We start from the raw sequence: 20,797 nt of genomic DNA on the forward strand, positions 1-20,797 counted from the left end.
TATGGGGACAATAAACATGAACTAACTAACGGTATTCAGCAACATTAAGCGTTATTTGATGTGATGTACTTTAAGTTATGAAGAGGGAAAGTGTGTTTTGCCCTCTGGTTAGGCTGCTGGATCGGCCAGCAAGTGGGATTAGGTATCTGCTCAAGGACGCTTCAGTAGAAAGACAGAATTGTCTCACTGCATGGGAAACTCTGCAGCCTGGTTAAAAAAAACATGGATGAGACCACTTTTTCTACTGGAGTACCCTTTTTCTAAGGCACACTGAACACACAGTACAGCTATAGATCAACCGGTCACATCATGTCCTGCCCTCTTTCACCCTTCCAGCTTTTCCGTTAGAGAAAGACACACAACTCTGTGAATATCATCAATATACATTTCTCTATGGTTTCCTCTGGTCTTTATTGCCAGTGGGAGCTAGCTAACACTGCTAACAGTGTCTCTGACTAGAAATCCAAGCTACCCAGACTAAATAGTAAGTCTTGTTAAACAAAATAAAAGGAGAGGTCACAATTAAGTGTCTCTGTGTTGTGTTTATTTACAGCCTCTTGATTGGTTGGTTGATTCAGAATGAATTGGAAATCATTGTTTACTGTAACGGTTATAATTGTAAACTTGTGATGTAATTTTATAATTTATTGCTTAACTATAAAAACAAATATAATGTTATCCATGTATTTAGTTATACCATGATTTGTGGCTACATCATATCTGTGATTTGGCTCTTCATTGATAACCCCACAAAACACATTATTATAAGGGGGCCTATCTTAGCTTTGGTGTGCAACAAGCCTGTCAATTTTAGAACATACTATATTAAGCTAGTTAGTCTCTCACAATGCAATTTCATCATCACTTTAAAGAGAATAAGTCTGATGTGACATAAATAAAACAGCGGTAACTTTAACTAACACATCAAAGAAAAAAGGCTTTGTAGATCAAAAACCATCACAAAAGATGGGCTTTTACATCAGACATGCCAGTACATTCATGATAAGATAACTAAGCCAATCACTGGAAGTACAATTCTAAATATTCTTTTCTACAGAATACCTTGTAAGTTGTTTACTACTTAGACTTAAACAGGGAATCTTCTTTTCTTTTTCTCTCAATGCCTCGTCTCCTCTTATTCCCTGTCAGGAAATAAGGAGTTTGTGACTGAAGTAGAATGGACAAGATAGAAGCAAAGTAGAGATGAAGACTTTTAAGGAGGATTCGGTTCGTTGGTGGTGCTTTGCTGAGTCATTGTACTTCTTTCTTGTAGTGGAACTGAATGACTATCCAGCTCTTTGAACTAACAGTCATAGCTACCATCACATCCCAAAGTGTTTAAGTCTTTAAAACCATACATCATAGAAAGAAGGGTGACCTGCGTGGGTAGACAGACTGAACTGTAACTGCGGTGTCACAGGTTTGAACTCTACAATAGCTCATGTTGTGTATTGATTAATAATATTTGGGTTAAATATATAATGTTGACAAAAGAAACTGAATCTTAATGTCAAACTGTGGTGTTTACATCTTAAAAGGTTACCTGCCCACACACAGCAGCTTCACTGGAGCAGTTGAGTATACACAATGCTATTGCATTAATCAAATAATATATTGTCAAATTTCAAATTACTTTTGTTAGGCTATTTCTCAATTCACACGATCCACATTGTAATTTGCAGTTTAATTGTACCTTTCGCAAATACCTCTTCATACACACACATGCAATGTAGGCGGTAGCACAAGGTAAACCATGGCACGGCTCTGAAAAACTCAGGAGCAGCACAACTCGTTACACATACCTGATGAATTACACAGGAGTATTTAATGGATTCCCAATTGAGGAGAATTTAGGATTACACAGTACAGTGTTGTGCCATCCCAACGTCTGAAGTTCCTGTCCTCCTAAAGGAATATTTAAACTCATGCTGGAGGCCTAAAGTTTATCCGAACCTTCAAAGTAAACAAAGATATTGCTGGCGCCCAAATATCTCAGCACAGTGTTTACTTGCTCTGTGGCCTTGGCAGGGTGAGCAGCACTGTCTTATCATACAGCTGCTACGTCTCCCATCATCTATGGAGGCACAAAGTTGAAGTATTCCTCTGCCTGAATGACACTATTCCTCTGACCTGAATGAGGCCTGAGTACCATTGTCTTAACTTACATTGAGTGGGTTCAAAAGCTGGATATTCCACAACAGGCGCAGCTGGAGCAGTTTGGGGGTTTGAGGCATCCTCAGGGGCACCTCGTCGGTGCCCAGGAGGTGAATTAGCCCCACTCCAGCTGCCAGTCCACACTCCATAGCCTTCTTGGTCTGCACAGGGACCTGGATGCAAATTAAAGTTATTGTTATTAATCATAGTTGAAGAGGTGTGTTTCAATACAGAAATAATCTGTTGGTTTCTTTAATGAAAGCTATAGTTTACAGATACAATTTCAGTGTGTTCCACAGCTGTGAGATAAATGTGTTCCAGTGCAACAGCCATGTAATAAATACCAGGCCTAACTACTACTTTAACGAGGCATATTACTATTGTTGGGATTGCCATGCTGCTGTCACTCTCCTTATGTTGAGGTGTGGTTATGTTCACCTCTGTTTTTTGAGTAGGGTATGCACCTCTTAATATAATATATGGTATTATGTGAACCATATGTGTGAACTAGGGATCTGGATGGGAACAAATTCCAAAATAAAGATCACTTGTTGGCTTGAGTTGTTTATTAAAGAGAAACACCGCCCTCCCGCGGAGCACAGCAGTATGGCAAAAATAGCAGCACTTCAGGACTAAACCATTCGTTTGACAACGAGGTGATGCAATCACTGATTGCCATTAAACTGGTGAAATGTACACTAAATCCTTAATATGGTAAAAAAAAATCATATTTTTAACAAACACAACTGATGACAAGTATCCCGGTTGTGTAATGTTTGCGCGGATTGATTGTTCCCCGTGCACTGAAAAGGAGTGGTGCGGTCCAATAGTATTGAAGGCAAAGCTGAAAAAAACGGTTTGTTTTCAACGAGAGGAAGAAGCATTGCTGTATTACGCCGCCACCGCACCGATTTTTAAGAACGGTTGCAAGATTAATTTTATACCTGGTTGGTATTCGGCCAGCAGCTTTCTCAGCTCGCCATGGCTCTGTGCGGGGGTGTCGGAGCCATGGCTTTGCCTAGCGAGCTTATTGTCCACATATTTTCCTTTCTGTCCGACCGAGACAAGCTCCGGGCCTCGGCCGTGTGTTCACGATGGAGGGAGTGTCTTTTCTACCCAGCGCTGTGGACCGAGCTCAAATTGCGGATAGGTGGTGGTTGTAACGGCGGCAGCTCCAACTCCGAGGAGACCCCGAGGCTGGAGTTCCTCATGCGTAAATTCGGTTCCTTCGTGCGGGAGCTTCAACTGGAACTCGCACCGGTGGAAGGCTGCCTTAGTCCTCTAAACAACGACCCGTCATCCACCAGGATGGACCAGCCCGATAGCGACCCGCAGCTCTCCCAGCGATGGAGAGACGCCATGGCCACCTACTTGGACCAGGTGTTGTGTGTGTTCTCCAGCATCCGCAACAACAGGTAACGTTGGACTCCAAATGTCCATTATACATTTTGTTTATATTCAATTTCAGGAATTTGATGATGATGACATGATAACCTCTCCTTTTTGTAACTTCGTATTATTTGGTGCATCACAGTAAGCTAGCAGCAAGCTAGCTAGCTAGCTAGCTCAGTTAACGTTAGCTATAAACAAACCCTGACGGAGTTACGTAACGTTAATAGGGTCATGTCTTTGCGGTGGAGTTAATAGCCAACGGTCTCTTAACATCTCTAAAGACGTTGTTAATCAAGCTACGTTAAGAGACAGTATTTTATTGCAGTCCTACATGTAGAGTCATCAAATAATGATGTTATGTATAATGTCAAGTCAAACGCTTGTCTGCGTTTCTTTTGTTGCCAGTTCTATTTTCTATGTTGCATTGGGGTCTTCATACCAGCAGATACAATACAGCACTGGTGGTGGCTAGAGAACGCATTGTTAGCTGTGACTTGCTGATATCAGCACTGACACACACAGACATATAGTGCATGTCACATTTAGCTCTGGTATGTCGTCGCATACTGTTGGATGTAATCACAGATGTGCTCCATACATAAAATCCAGCCACTTGGCTAATTTCTTCTATGTAAATTACTGTTCTGTAAAGCGTTACTTTAAATGTTAAGATTCCTGATTTCAGTGCAGAACTTCCCTCTATTATACCTTCTCCCACATTCTCTATTATTCTCTACAGTGCTTTGTTGTGTTGAAATAGCACCCATCCAATGCTGTGCACTACATGTCTTAGTTCTGCTGAGGGTTGCTGAAACTATTTATGTTGTCTCACTTGTTCTCACTGAGCAGTTTTTAAATAAAAATATAAACGTACTGACGACCTAGCCTGTGTCCCAGATCCCTGCTGCATACTAATTCTATCACTGGTTTAAAGTTTTAGTGTATTTATTCTGTTAATGTGACAACATTCACCACATCCAGACGTCAGTTTGTGCAGTGAACCTGCTTGATTCTTAAATGTGGTGTCAAACAAAGTGTGTTAATTTTCATGTAATATAAAGGCCATGAAGACTAGTATTTAGTATTATGGAACAGCAATTCAGATCTAGTCTGTTAACCAAAAAGGAATTACTGCAGGTCCTGGGTAGTTTCCTTCTGCCATAAACAAACCAGCAATAAAAATGTTGACTGTGCAAGTGGTTATTTTTTTCCGAAGTATGTCATAGTAAAATGTGCCATACTCAGCTAATTATGTTATTTTAATCGCCATTTTTCTCAATCCAAACCGGTTGAGACTAATAGGACAAATAATAGCTGTCATCTATCTTTAGCTCCCATGGAATCAGGTTAGGAAAAGCGAGTTTTTCATTCAGCTAACATTGGTCCACCTCCACTGTCTGGTACTAGTACATGTGTGGTATGAGAATATATATATCTTAGTGTTCTTTTTACTAGCAAATTCACACACTAAGTAGATGCAAATGAGACTGCTGTTGGTTTCACAGAGGAGGCAGCTCAGCTCAGCTCTCAGCTGATTTACAGGAAGTGGGAAACATAATGCGCGCACACAGTACCTTGTAGGTAGGCCTATGTCATGTGTGGCTGCACGGCACACATGATAATCCTTTTCCACAACTTACATCTGCAATCTTCCAAATAGCAAAACTGATGCAATCCTTCTTTTTGGAAGAATGTAATTGGATTCATTGTGATGTCTACGCCTACCATGCCTGCTTTTCAAAGTATCACATTTTTGCTTATAGTCTGCTGCTTGATTGTTGGCAATCTATTTGGGGGACCAGGATATAATGGGTTCTAGACAGCACTGCAGCAAAGTGCATAGTTGCAATAAATCTGTCCTGATAGGAGACAACCCAGCAATATACAGAAACTGGGCTGGATTAGATGGAGGTAAGAGATAACCCCCATTTTTCATGTTGTTTGGATTAAAAAATGCTCAAACCTAACCCCTTGTCTAGCTACTGATACTTGTTTGAACCCCTTATGCATTCAATGTGAAAGAACTTGATACATATTTTACATAAGTAATGACTTCCAATGTTGATAGAGTAAACGGATGGAAAAAAACATTATGTTGAGATTGTTATGTGAACAGGTTTGGTTCTCTGAATCCTGACAAATGTAATGTGGTATACTTCTGTCATTGTGAGACAGATGTCTCAGTAATGCTAGCACAGCACACTGATGTTTTCAGATTGTTTAATCTTGAAGAAAATAACTAAAGGCAGAACTTTCGCATATTAGTTTTTATTTCATTTCAAATGCCTGGGTGGGAATTGACTAGAAGAGAAAAACTGTTTTTAATGTATACCTGTTACCTGTCTGTAGAAACCTTCAAAGATTTTGCTAAAATAACTTGTTGACATAAATCGAAATGAAATTGAATACGGTTTCTTTATTCTGTATATCTTTCTCTCACTCTCTCTCTCTCTCTCTCCCTCTCTCTCTAGAAACCTGCGGAAGCTGAGTCTGTATGGAGACACCGGTGTTCTCCAGCAGGAGGGACTATTGGACAGCTCCCACCTGCACCAAATTCACCAGGGGGATAAAAAGATCAATGAGTAAGCCGGATTATGGCAACATAAAATAAATTTTCTGTTGAATGTCAAAAATGGTTAGATTCAGTATTACTTGCATTGTAATATCTAAACCGACATCTTTATGTGTGAAGGCAGAATCCGTATGCAACGAAACAAGATTTTGGTATCGGAAGGGCTCTTGATTCCGTTTGTAGTCCAAATAGCAATTGAGCGGGCTTTGGTTGCATGCATGTAACAGTCTATGTGGAGAGCAAAAGAGGCGGATCGCATTGGCCAGAATGCAATCTCGGAACCCATCGGCTTTTTTACTGACGATTTTCAGATTTATCTTTTTATTATCATTTTTCTTTTTAATTAATCTGCATTCATATGCAGATATGTTTATAGAGACTAGCCAAAATGTTGTCGGGGCCTTAGTTCAGCAGATGTACATTGCTGGGTCAAAGCCTGACATGTCCCTCTGTGTGAATAAACAAAGACAGCAGTGGTAGACCTTCATTGTGGCGCTATTGCAGAATCTGTCAGTGAAAGGTGCTAATGACTGGCATGGATGTTTGTGTGCATGTGGGAAAGTATAATTTACTACATGGCACTGTTGGCACTTTTGTTTGGAATTGGAAACCGTGTGTTTAGTGTTTCAGAAGGACAATACATTTTGCAAATGTGTAGTTTGTCATAATCCAGTCAGCAGGCACACAGCATCTCCAGCATCACGACACAAAACATTGAACACACTCACTTTGTGTGTCCAGCTTTCTGTCAACGAACTGTTAATGTATAAATGAATAATGTAGCCGAGGCCGCTTTAAATTGCAGCAGACGCTGTAGATCTGCAGTCTCTGAACAGAAGGGTGCTTTAGAGACTGAGAATTGCAAATGATGTGGTTTTTTATCATATAGATATTGGCTTTAGTAGAACATTTTTCATAATCTGCTTTCAAATCTGAAGATGTTGATGCCACTGCTTTATAATCTTAGAAAATAATCTCAGCATTAATTTGTAGACATTTGTTTTTATTTATATATATTATTTTATTTAACCTTTTTATCTGTTCAGGAAATGTTTACTGAGAGGCAGCCTCTCTTTTGCAGGCCACCCTGATCACTTTCACACAGTTGCACACATTCATACTGACACTGTCCTATTGAGAAAAGACAATCAACTTCTTGCATTTGAGGGGGTTTGTTATAGGTGGAATATTGAAGGGAAACTTGTATACAAGAAATAAACCAAAAGGATTACATGACACACATGGATGTGGACCACCCTACTTCAACCTGGGGCTCCGTAGAATGGCCTTGATTCCCTAAATCAGACAGTTTTATTTACTATACTCCTCGGCTGTAGTCTTCTCCCATTGGTTGGCTGGGGGCAGGTCCTTTTGGCCACCTGGTCCAATGACTTCTTCAGCTTTCCTCTAAAGGAGGAGTGTACCTATAAGTCATGTAACTCTTACATAACTTCCACACATATTGCAAAGAGCACCATTGATTATACCCACGTATATTTGACATGAGCACAGTTACACTTTTTCTTAACTTGCACCCACATTTCCTAAAAACATGTACCTTCTCAGTAATGTCATTATCATACTAAGGCACTTTAGGATGTTCATTTTTATTTCTTCACAATACCTGGAAGGTGCCCAGTACAACCACAATCTGATGGCCACTGAACAGCTCCACTGGAGGGGCTTTGCTCAAGGGCACCTCAGTGGTGGTAAATGGAAAAGGGACAAGTGCTTTCCCCACCCAGATTTTATCCTGTTGGTCTGGGGATTGAACCAACAACCTCTCAGTCATAAGCTCTCTTCTCTAACCTTCAGGCCATGATGATGATGATGCAATACGCATATAGTATGTGTCAGCATAATCAATTTGGGGATTTCAATTTACACAGCCCATTAATCCAGAGTAATATACAGATCATTGTCAATTTGTATGGCTTTTCCCTTTTTAAATGACAATATTTCTCATTCATAGCAACCAGTGTAGGTTTGTTATGCAACTCAGTGGTAGTAAGGTGGGTGGCATTCATACCTTCTGTCTTCTACTTTATAGGACACGTCTGGAGGTTAAGGCACAATCTAGAGGATTTCAGACTGTTTTCATGAATTGCGCCAGACGATACCAAAATTAAATGTGTTGAAATATAATTAGCCAGATTACCTAAATATAGTCTTTGTGCTGTTGAGTAAGTGTTTAGGACCACAACAAAGTTTAATATGGTAGCATGTTCTGTTTGGTTTCATAGGTCTTACATTGTTAAAGCAGTACAATGTAAAATGATCTCAGTGCAATTTGGTTTTCAGTTGCATATCTTTCTATTTGCACAAAAGTATATTGAGGCTGTTTTTCCTTCTTCACTTAAGGTTTATTTTTAGGGGGAAATTTGTCTTAAATTTCATTTGAACTGGCATACATGGCTCCCATTGAGTCTTAACTTTAATTTAACTTGAAGGAAGCTGTGTTCATGCTGGTATAGTGCATTGACGCAAATTCTCCTCCACCCTCTCTTCTCCCTTTTGCTCTGCAGAATCCAGCAGTTGTTCATGGAGTTGTTGTCTAACAGCAGGCAGCTGCAGTGGTTGTCTTGTAGTTTCATGCTGGGTCTGGTGACTCCTTGCTCCTTGGCCTGCCTGTCAAATCCTTCAGCCGAGACCCTGCAGCACCTCAGTTTACTGGACCACCAGCTGGGTATGTGTTGGTGTGTTTCTGGAAATGTTTGTCTGTAACTGTGTAAATGAATTAGTAGCTTCAATTAAAAAAAAACAATGGAAATTGGGTTGTATCGGTGTAAATCCTCAACAGTTGAAGCCGTAGATACGACAAAAGTAGTAGTTGTAGTACATGTTAATAGTATGTTTGTACAACTTGTAATCACTCCTGAATTTCCCTCAGGCCCCCTCATCTCGCCATCAGAGTTGGATCGTTTATCTAATCTTCATTCTCTGGCTCTGGATTTCTCTGATTTGACATCTGAGCTTTGTGGTTTGCTGGCTTCTCCACGTCGAACTCCACTGCATCGCATCTCCCTGCTGCTCAATGGCGCCGCCCTGGAGTTTAAACCATTAGAAGGGACCGCTACAGACGACGATTGGAAGGCACTGGTAATGCAACATGTATCTTTGTTACTCAGTCTTGTTTGCCCTCTGCTAGTTATTCCAGGACAACCTCTTGCTTTATTTAATGAAAAAATAAGAGTGTTGAAATGCCTTACGTCAGTGAAACAGCAGTCACATTTTTTGTCAAGTCTTCATGTGTACATCAGTCAAGTTTGCCTGATCCTCCCCAGATTCGTGTTAGTGCCAACCTGCGAGTGTACATCATGGCCCTGGAGGTCAACAGCTCAGAGCTCCTTGGGGTCCTTAAGCCTAGCCTTCCTCTCGAGCGGCTCCACCTCGACAGTTACAGCACACTTGTAACTGAGGCCACATTGGAGCTCATTTCCCAGCAGTACAACAGGACGCTGACTCACTTCCTGCTCCTGAGGGATGACCCTGACTTCCCTGACCTCAGCATCAATCGGAACGAAGACCCATTGGTCCTCTTGGCGTGGAGATGTACTCAGCTGGCTGTACTGGTGATACATGGTGAGTTCCGCTTGTTGTTTCGGGGATGTACAGTGCTTGACTTCAGGTTCATTCTGACCAGTGCTTGCCCAACCTTACGATGACAAACACAAGTGGTTGTAGTGGTTAGCATAGTAGTGGTAGTATATAAAATTGTTCAGGCTTGATTGGAGTAATCCAAAAAGCTTTTTATTTGACAGGGAAAATTAGTACTGTCTTTAAAAACTACATGTCACTACTATGTTATATTTATTCCAATTCCAATTAATCCCTAACTTTGTCTGATTTTTGGTGCTGCGGATGTAGCATACAGTGGGTTTATTTTCACTGAAAACTACTTCCTGCTATGTTTGGAAACAAAGCTGATTTAGAGTGGGTGAACCAAGCAGTGAGGTTGCTAGCAGCAAAAAATGAGCTGAGGATAAATGCAGAGTTACATGTTCAAACATGTTAGAAATTTTGCTTCCTTCCACATTTTTTCAAATACTGCACAGCAAATGGTTGAGATATTGCAATTAATATTGTCAGTGCATTCAACTATCATTTAATGGCATTGTGTTTTTATTGAATTGAGTCAAAGTTGCATCTAGGCAACTATTTGACATGAGGAAATGATAAGCGACAAAAGAGAATCCCATTCCTAATGAGTCTAGATTTGTAACCAGTATATCATCATATATTAGGTCATGGTTTGTACTTTGGGTTGAGTGTAAAGCTGTATAGAATATTCATTATTTATCCTTGTTATTGGCATGATTAGTCCACCTCCCTGAACACATCTCTCTCTGTAGGTTACACAGTTTGGGCCCATAATTTGGTGGCTATCTCTCGGCTGCGTGGCTCCAACCTTCGCGTCCTGACAGTCTCTGAGGAGAGCATCGACTTTGATCCGGACCAGGCAGTGTGCATGGATGGTGACCCGGTCCATAACCTGGTCAAGGAGGTTTCTCTGGGCCTCGCCCGTGTCTGGCACCCTTGCCTGGATTCCAGCCTGGTTTTGTCCGAACCCACCCATCACTTCCACCATGAGCTGCACGCCTTCAGCATGGGCATGTAGGCAGGGATGGCAAGTCCAACACATCACAGCCTAAACTGTGTCAAGACCAGTCCAGACCAACAAAGTCCAAGTCAACTCATACATCTAAACCAGGCCAAAGCAGATCTGAGTGAGAAATCTAAACTGGATCTTAAAACAATCTATGAATATCATTTTTGTGAGCTGATTGTTTTTATTATTTTTTTCTTTCACCGGAGTTTTAGCACACAATCACGTCTTACCATTTTCCAAATTATTTGCTGTTTTGCCTCCTGATTATCTAGTTAACCAGTGTCTTGGAAAAACGGATAAAATCTTTGATGTTTTAAATAGATTTTCCATTTAAGAATATCCCTTTAAAACTTGGATATTCTACTATTAACTTGATATTCATTTAGTTAGAAGTCATACTGCTCCAACCACAGACAAGACATGAGTCATGACTATTTTTTTATTTGTCTGCCAAAATGGGTCACTCATACTCTGCTGCTTCGAATACCCTCTTTTCTGGCATGGCCCAGTCTGGTCTGGTCTTGATCAAAAAGTCTTCAGAGCTTGATGTCTCCCTTTCACCGTAATAACCTCCAGAGCCTCTGTATGATGTAACTTTGATTTCTTGGACTGTTCATCTCTCCCTGCTCTGTGTATAATCTTGTTTTCCTGTGTGGTGGTCCCCTTGCCTGTAAAGGCTTTGTGTGTATTTAAATACAGATATATTATTATTATTATTATTATTATCCTGTTAACAGTGAGAACAGGACAGGCAGGCAGCGTTGAGTAATGGGCCGGTGGGATTAAGGGGGGAAATGCTTTACTTGTGAACATGTTTTTTTTGTTTTGTTTTTTTTAAACCTCCTGCTCTCACACGTCTGTGATTTAGCTCAACTCTAGCAAAGGTTGGAGTTTGTAAACTAACCTATCAATCGCTTCCTGGGTAACACAACCGTAGCTCCTGCTTCTGATGCTCTGAAAGAGCATCTTGTCCACTTGTCCACTAGATAGAGAGCCTTGGCAGCAGAGTGGGAATCTCCAATGTAATGTGGCTGACTGTGGCAGGTGCTAATAAGTTGTAATGCTGTGTAGAGCAACAACCATGTCAGTGCTATGGCTCGGATCAATGGTTATATTAAGGCTTTTGAGCACCTTACTGATGGTGTAACGGAGAATATTGTTTCCCACCCAGCTCACTTGTCAACTTTTCGGGAAGCCTTGCTAGCCTCGTTTTACGACGACCAATCTATAAAATGCAGCCTGTCACAATACAGCACCCCCTCCCTCGCTCCATTCTATTTTTATCTGTAATGAGGTGGTAGTAAATGTTAGCATATTTTTCTATATTCAGGAAATAGGATATAGCTGCTTTTGCTCTCAATTAGAGGTCAAGACTTTCTGACAGGTATCACTGGTTCCAGAGCCCTTTGGTATTTAAATGTATTTGAGTCAAAGAAAAGAAGTATTCAAGTCAAAGAAAGGAATGGAGTATGCGTCATAATTTGAAGGGCTCTGAGATTACAAAACCTACAAATAGTTCTGCATTATTCTGAAGATGATTTGGGTTGTCATTCCATAATGAGATTTTATATATATATATATATATATATATATATATATATGTGATTAATCTTTGTGACTACCTCCAAATTCTTGGTGTGGCCATGCAAACAAAACCAGTATTCTGTAGGCTCATCTATTCAGAGGTTTCAAATAACAAACCCATGTTTTGCTGCCATGACAGCAATGAAGATTGTTGGTAGGAAGTAGTTTTCTCTCAATAGCGGATTTCATGTTTTCAAGTGAAACATTTCTCTATAAAGAACAGGGAAAAGAAAATGCACTGAATGTAACTAAACTCCCATTCGGTTGGCCACTTGGGATTATTGTTTTATATTGAATGGCCTACTGTATAGCTATATTTGCCTCAGATATTTGGCATATGCATATCTTGCCACAACAGTCACGGCTACTGAATAAATGCATTTGGACATGGGTTCCACTGAGAGCCAAGACTGGGTACATTTTTGGAGAAGTGGCACCTACAACACAACAAAACCTTGGGCGTATTTCTGTGAGTCTCAGGTAGGCTTTTAACATCACTATGACCAGGACAGCGGTGGTGATAATGTCGAGTACAGCATGTAAAACAATCAATTGGTGTGAGATATTGTCGTCAATTTTTGTTTGTTTTGTTTTTCCTCTTGAGGCACAGTTGCCTTGGAAACGGCCCCTTGTTTTCTGGATACAGTTGTTGTTGTTATTAATAATGTTTATCTTGCCATCTGATAAACCCTCGCTCCACCTTGGTTGGGGGATCAGTAAACCTAATCATACATTTGTTTTTAAAGATTAAGGTTGATAGACTAAAGAATGGCAAAACAAGTCTGCTCATTGCACATGTTTTCCATCTCCAGTAGATGTTGTTGGAGGACAGAGAGCGGCTGTGGAGTGAAGGAAAATCCATGCTGTCAATGGACCTGTTGGGCCAAAACTTATAAATTAAATAATGTGATTCAGGCTCTGTGGAAGTACAAGCATGTCAAGGCTCAGGACACGTACCCAGCATTGTTGACCAAATATATTGTGCTCCACACAAAGCTAATTGTGAGTATGACCAGTGGATAACTGGGCCAAGAATGCTTACATCTGAAGCTCCAGTGTTGTTGTGACTACCAAACGGTTATTACTGACAGCTGTGGTAGACTGGTGTCTTATTAAAGCATTTCTTGAGCCGAGTTAAGTGTTGGGTTGGGCTTTAGAGCACCTGTAACATGCATAAGTAAATGCTGCTAGCAAGACATTGTTAGGAAAGTTACCCTTCCAAATGGCTTCAGCTCGCTTGTTTTGCACACCATGACGCTTTAGAGGTCGGTGCAATAGCACTGCAGACTGTGAAGGTCCATATCAAGGTCTGTAGTTTACAAGATTGACCTGCAATTTTCCCATGAACTTATATGGATCCTGAGTTATTCAGTGTGCCAGCACTTTGCTAGGTTCAGAGAGAATTTGTGCCAGTGGTTCCTAAATGTTTGCTCATCGGTTAAGGTACCTTGATGGTTAGGCCATGGTAATATCTCTAGTCCTTGGTCCATATCTCAGGCTGTCTGTGGCTTTATAGAGAGCTGCACACTCAAAACACTCCAGAGGGGATAGCCATACCAACATAACACATTCAGACCAAAATATGTTGGTTTTTATCTTATTTTCTTCCTCCCCTCCTCCTAATTCTTCCTGTCATCTCATTTTTTTTTTAGAGCTCAACTTTGCTCTTTTATGTGAGAGATTTCAGCTGTTTATATTGTGTATAGGCATCACCTGATAAGGAGGGGGAAATCACGGCAATCTTCTTGTAATTGTAATTTCAAACTAGAGGATCACCTGAGTGGAGCTAATAGATTTTTACTAACAACTTATTTTAAAAAGCTGATTTTACAAACTCCACCCTCATCCACCACAGGTGTTTCCTCCTCTGGTTCCTGTCTTCTCAGGTCCCCACACGCTATGGGCCCCACAGTAGATTTCTACTGTAGTCTTGACCGGACAAATTATTTTTGCCCGGGATAAAAGGGGATTGGCTGTGGGTTTTTTCTCAAGACCATGGTCAGCTTGAGCGGGATACAAATTTCATCTAACTAAAATATTCCCATTTGGATAATTTATAAAAAAGTCCTCTTCTAATCATAAATTTCACTCCCATGCCTCTTTGAAAAAATCTTCCTGAATGGAGGCTCCGTTATCAAAAGTTCATGTTTTGACAATTTGCGATTATAGACATATTTCACAATCTCAAAAGTGCAGAGAAAGATGAGGGATTATAAAGACAATATGCGTGAGAGCAGAAAGGCACTTCAAAACAATGACTTTTGGGGGGGGGGGGGGGGGGGGGGGATTCTGTTAAGTTTTGTTTCTTCACTAATAGACACTAAATTGTTAGTGAAGACGGCGTGGATCGAGCTCTGTTTTGTCCTTGTAAGGAGAGAAGAGGTGAGAGAAAGTTTTGCCAGTAAGCCAATGCTGATAGGCAAATAACTTTACACTCAGTGACAAACATGGTCACTGTACGTCATAGCGTTTTAAAAACTACGATGGAGCAGTGGAACCCCGACTTATCCCTGATCTCTTTGTATCATCGCTAATAGCTAAATATTGAGCCATCTTGTGCCTGAAAGCTTCTGGAGTCTTACTGCTTTTCAAACCTCTGCTCTCCCCAAGTTATTCGCGTTGTTTGTTGTTGTTGCCGTGATAGTTAGTTCACTCCTTAGGGAAGCCGCATTAGAAGCTACAGGAGCTAGGGTTTCCGAAGATGTTTCAGCACACATGCTTTTTATTTTCTCTTGGAGCGTGCCTGTATGTTCTAAGCACGCTTTACATGTAAGCTTTCAAAAGTGTACCCAATAGTAGTGTGTAAATAAGATGGTTTGACTGTGTGTTTGAACAAGTCGTCACTAGTGCAGCCGTCATGTTCTCTGCATGCGTGTGTGTGTGTGTATTGAGGGGGTGGGGGGGGCTTGCTCATGTTCAGCAGTGTAGTTTTATCACATCTACTGCAGCAGGAAACCGCAACAGAAAATTCTTTGTTCTCAGGGTACAATCAGTTTTCAAAAAGCTGAGGAGGGAAAGTTACGTAGCTCAGGCCTCTAGCTCACTTATAAGAGTAGTAGGAGTCACTGGATCTGTTCTCCTCCCTTGTTGTGTTTTAAGCTGCCAAAGACCACAGTGGAACAAACTTAACCCAGACACAAGTCTATCTGAAGTGCCCATGTACACACACACTGGCAGGAGGCTGGTCCAGTATTATTTCCTACTCTACTAATACCTTTCTCCTTCAACAAGTCTTCTTTTTCCATTACTCTTAGTGGTTCCACTTCACTCGCACCCTGACTACTACCACGCTGTTGAAATACTATGGACCATACTGTTCTGGACCAGGTCAAATGTCAACAGTTTTGTCCTGTGGTTGGCGTGAAAAGAGACCAAAGCAGACCTGCACGCAAACATTTGGCCAATTTTGTGTTAGTGGCTGGACCCTATGTTAAGAAAATATAGGATTTCACACTAGCTGTGTAGAAAGTGTGTTATGGAAGGTGCAGTTGGACATTTATAACCAGCAAATGTTACTTAGTAAAAGTAAGAAGCGTTGTAGCACAGCTTGTACAATGTGGCCAAATTCCTATCTGTGAATGGCACTCAGGGTCTACACAATGCATGTTGCTGAGGCATCATAGAGCAAAGCAAGGCCTTTCTAGTCCAGCGCAGTATCCTTCTGTAGTGTGACAAAGGCTGAAGCAGAGTGGTCTGGCCACCATATTGCTCCCCCTCTCTCTTTTTTTACCCCCATCACCTGTTTCACTGTGAGGAGTGAGTGAATGTAAAACTTAAGGCGAGGAAGGCGAGGAGTTTGGTTCAATCTCAGAACACGTCAGGGACTAAACATTCCCCCGGATGCTTCCTGAAGCTACTTTCTGACAGATTGTAGCCTCCCAGCTGGGACACATGCCAGTGTGCCTGATCTGATATGTTGCACGTCAAGCCTGTGGCCAAGGTCAAATTTGATGGGAAGTGTTTAGTCCCAGGCTTTTGGAGCTGTAAAGTTTATTTGCTGCTAGAGATCTGCTAGGAACAGGACATTCCACATGGGGGTCGCTCAGGCCATCGGACTTGCAAACAGTTTGCTACAAGGCTAATGTGTCCGCAAGAAATATAGACTTTATTTAAATGTCTTTCTTTTTTTTACTTTGTTGGTCTGTTTTTTTGAAGGGACACCAGATTACCAGCTGGTCTGAGCACAGTGGAGGTGCGATACCATTTAGAAGTGGTTATTTAAAGAACTGTGTTTCTAACATGTGTTTCTGCAATGGCAAGTTTTGCTTTCACTTGATGCTTCAGCATCCTGAGGGCATTTTGCGGCCTTTTGTGTCCGGTACACAAAAGGTCACAAGTGTGAAAGCAATTGACACTGACTGTGTGCTAAACATAAAGACTAGTTTCTCTTTTTACAAAATAAGTTGGTTTCACCTATTGAATCAATCTGACAGATTAAAGACCATGACTATACAGTAAGAGGAAGTTTGTCTGCGTATTTAGTACACACATAAATGCACACAGAAGTGACAGTGCATAATCCCTATGGATACACAGGGGCACCTTGAGGGTGGGCTGGACTTATTTATACACCATATTCAGAGAGAGGTTTGTGTATGATTATACTACACTGTGTGCACACAGAAAGACGGATCTATGCTCTCAGAGCCTTACTTTTAACGAGTTCTGCCATTAAATGTTTCAAAGGCTCCAGAGGCGAGATGAGGCGTCAGTTTTTCAGGAGACCATTACCAGCAGTTACTGGGACCCTTGTGGCCTGATGGGTAATTGAATCCATATAGCAGCCCTCTAGTGTACTCCATCTGAGACAGTTGGACTTGAAAGCTTATTAAAACTGCTGTGATCGCAGTGCTGTTGATACACAGGGATTTGAGTACATCTGTCCTACCAGGCCGCATACACATTACTAAGAGTTGGGTGCTAATACTCAATAACCAAAAGTAATACCATTGATATGGACAGATGTGTGAACGACTAGCTTGGGTTATTTTAGTACCAAAGCAGCCAACTGTGTCAGATCTGCATCAGTCTAAATCAGCTTTCAGCCACAGGCAGACACGCATCCGACATTACAGTTTCATTTCCACTTAGATCATTACCCAGACTCTTTGCCAGCTTGAGAGTTTGTAATCTTGACTTCCTGGATGTTTGCAATGTTGTGAAAGTATACTTAAAATAGCTGTAGAAAAGAGGTAGTAAGATGCTTCTTGGCCTAAAACATGTTTTTGAAGGGATTACCATTAAGAGACTGGGTTTCCTCATCACAATGTGAGATTTCAGATGCTTCCTGTTGTTTTATGTTTTTCCCTAAATGCGATGACCATGGACTACTACCAGACATTGAATGGGCTCACATAGGGCTGGACTGTGAAGAATCTCATTAAAACCCTGACAAATGTTTATGTAACTTAGGAGAAAACACTGGATGTGCATTGCACTGATATTAAATCAGTCCTGTGTAACAGATGTAGGTAGATGTGTATAAGGCTAGATATACTGTCAGGAAAGAGGAGGTACACACAGAGCAAGGTCATTAGCCACACTGAGAGCCTTAGAGAAAGTTGGGATTCTCCAGTTTTCCATTTCAGCCATAGCTGAGAACAAATTTTACAGCCAGCTTGTAATGATGATCTTAGCATAAGGGTGAAATTAACAGGAATTATTTTACACTTTCGCCACATTGTATTTCTAGAGAAGAAATAAAATTTAAAAAAACCATAACCTGGCCAAACTCTGTCAGTAGCTGTGGTGCATACCCCGGACGTTGGTGTAGTGCCTGGCTATATCAAGGAACTGATAGATATTCCTGCTCAGTGTCAGCCAACTATCTTCATTAAGATCTCAGCTCCCGTGGCTCTGAGGTTTCTGGCTGCTAAACAAAGTCTTTCTTGTCAAGTCTGGAGAGCCAAACTTCCTAATTAGCCAGGCAGGCAGGCCTGCTGTTCATTCCAGCCGCACAACTATGCAAGAGGAATGCATATAATCCAAACTCTTCTCTATTTGGTTTTTTTTCCTTCAGTTTTTATATTTTAGTTTTTCTTTTTCTCACTGCCAAGCAGTAGTAATGAAGACGTAAACTAATAAGAACTTGCAATGACAATACTTGGCCTTATGATGATTTATGAAATCTTATCATTTAGTTTTAAGATCTTTTGATTCTGTTCAGCCAGCCCAGCGACAGCAGCGGTGACGGCGGGCTCACTCTTGGTCTCTGTGAGACTGGCTAGATGGCCCCAGTTTTATCGTGGTACGAATGTTGTGCATTTGTTTAAAATCAGGACAGTTTGCAATAACAGCAGTCTTACTAGTGGCCACAAAGGGGCACAAGCAGTGCTGACAGCGCCCGGCTACGTCTTAAGAAAACCATAGAGGAAGAAATATAAACTATATAAATAGATATATAAACTCACACAGTGCATATTTGTATTAGGTATCAACAATGCATTACCATGGTATAATCTTATGCAACACATGTCCGGGTTCAATTTATGAACATGAAGTATATTATAAAATCACACAGACTTTGTAAATCAGAAGCTATGTTGTTGTGTGTTTTTCGCGAAAATGGGTTTACCATCCTTAATGTTGAATATTCTGAGCGTTATGTTCCTGTGTGATTGTGTTTGGTAAAGTGAGCACATAGCAGTGGGTTTTGCCTTCTTTCTGTAATCAGATGTAACGCAAAACACAGCTGGACAGCTGGAATTCAAATGACATGTACAATATTTAAATTACATTTCATTTGATTCTTAAACCCTTTATTATCTGATCTGTACATGTGAGTGAAGGCATGGATTAAGACTTGTTCTAACCAGCAAAGAAAAGTTCCACTCCGAAAACCTACCTGTATTTCTCCATATATAAGAACCTTTTAGTTGAGAACTTGGCTTAATCTACATCTGTGAAATGGTTTTTTAAAGACTAAAATGATATAAACCTCTGATTTGAAACCTGTCCAGCTGATTTTCATTTTAGTGTGCAGGGAAAGAGTCCTCTCCAGCTGTGAGGACAGCTTTTATCATAGAGAACAGTGTTGATCCATGGTTCTGTTGTGGAGAAAAGGGAGGGTACGTTACAAACCTCCATGTTAACCCTCTGGCATTCACTCGAGGGGTCAACCTGCCGAATGTCAATTTGAATTAATGTTGAATGAATGCTTCTCTTCTTTTAGTCAGTGAATAAAAACATGAAAAAGTAGTTTGCTTCCATTGTCTTGTTCCCCTCTTGTTTTCAGCTTCAGCAGCATGCTGGGTACATACACAGACTGTATATTGATTATTATATGAATAATATACAGTCTATGCTATACACAGATACTATTCTGACAGATCACAGATTTTAACCACTGTCACCATGACAACACAGTATTGGGAAATACACGGGAAATTGCTGGTTAGTGATGAGCAGAGAGAGAGGTCAGTGGAAGAGAGAGATAGTGAAAGACTGACGCCGAGCACACCGATGGCTACAGATCAGGATGAATGATGATTTTCTCTCTGTCCACACGTTTAATCAATACAAATATAAGACAGGATACAAATTAAGATTTAGAAAAGTAACATTACTAGGAAATATTGAGAGAAACTGCAACCTATTACAGTACTCACTCACCCTATGGAGTTACCTAATCTAGCCACTCGGCGCTCAGGTGGAGGATTTACGTTTCAGCAATGATCACAGGTTTTGTTCGGGAAAGAGAAACCGGAAGGCCATAGATACGAATAACTATGGTGCAGCCAAAAGCCACCCCTACAAATTTAATTATTAAATATATTATTAAATACATTAAATATTTGCCTTTATCATTTGGCAGAAGCAACCGAGAGGAGGCTCACTGCTCATTTTAGTTTGTTACCGGCTTTGTTTAGAGCTCAGACAGAGAGCTTGTTCACATCTGGGTAATGAGATTATCATGCTGGTCTTATGCAATTAAGCTGAAACAGAAGGCTACGGTTTTGTGGGTCCCACAGTTACCATGTACATGTATAATGCAATATAGGTATCATATCACAATACAAGTAAACAGTCATACATTATGAGTTGACTGACTGCTATAGTACATGTTATGGTACTATAATTCCTGGGGATGTGACTCAAAGACCACTCCTAAAAACTTCTAGAAAGGGTCATAATTAAAGGTCTCCTATATTACTATTTTGCATGAAAGCATTTTCAGTGCTTTAATAACAAAATTCATAGCTGATTTAAATCCCTTTAGTCGTTTGTCAAGAAACATTCTGAAACAAACAGTTTTTTTTTGTAATTGTATCTGGGTGTGAAGATTCTAAATGCAAGTAGCAACAGGCTGGTACAGTAGGTTTTTTAATTACTTGCTCTTATACATTTCACAGTCTTGTTCAATGTTTAAAAAATCGTGATCAATTTCAGGCAACGGTAAATTGCCAGACGTGAACATTAAGGGAAAGGTTATTTTACTGAATTCATTGGTAAATTGTGACTTTAAAAAGCATGAATTCCCACTTTAA

General features: G+C 40.6%; 1 protein-coding gene and 1 long non-coding RNA gene across 2 annotated transcripts; both read left to right on the top strand.

Annotated features, from left to right (window-relative positions):
• Window positions 1–2,000: 2,000 nt before the first annotated feature.
• Window positions 2,001–20,742, top strand: LOC117935809. The gene is made up of 3 exons (XR_004654823.1): window positions 2,001–2,095; window positions 13,619–13,622; window positions 20,732–20,742. It is a non-coding gene; the product is annotated as an uncharacterized LOC117935809 (long non-coding RNA).
• Window positions 2,998–16,750, top strand: LOC117935807 (F-box only protein 33). The gene is made up of 6 exons (XM_034858331.1): window positions 2,998–3,569; window positions 6,018–6,128; window positions 8,644–8,804; window positions 9,009–9,217; window positions 9,403–9,700; window positions 10,471–16,750. Exons 1-6 carry the CDS (start codon window positions 3,136–3,138, stop codon window positions 10,734–10,736), a joined length of 1,479 nt encoding a protein of 492 aa, XP_034714222.1. The 5' UTR covers window positions 2,998–3,135; the 3' UTR covers window positions 10,737–16,750.
• Window positions 20,743–20,797: the final 55 nt, after the last annotated feature.

Source organism: Etheostoma cragini, chromosome 20 (assembly GCF_013103735.1).
Source record: "Etheostoma cragini isolate CJK2018 chromosome 20, CSU_Ecrag_1.0, whole genome shotgun sequence".
NCBI lineage: Eukaryota > Metazoa > Chordata > Actinopteri > Perciformes > Percidae > Etheostoma > Etheostoma cragini.

Excerpts from the sequence above, each read along its gene's own strand:
- LOC117935807 (XM_034858331.1), top strand. The coding sequence starts at position 3,136 with ATGGCTCTGTGCGGGGGTGTCGGAGCCATGGCTTTGCCTAGCGAGCTT. Across the intron at positions 6,129-8,643 it reads GGGGATAAAAAGATCAATGA|AATCCAGCAGTTGTTCATGG; the intron begins GTAAGCCGGATT and ends TTTGCTCTGCAG. Across the intron at positions 9,701-10,470 it reads GGCTGTACTGGTGATACATG|GTTACACAGTTTGGGCCCAT; the intron begins GTGAGTTCCGCT and ends CTCTCTCTGTAG.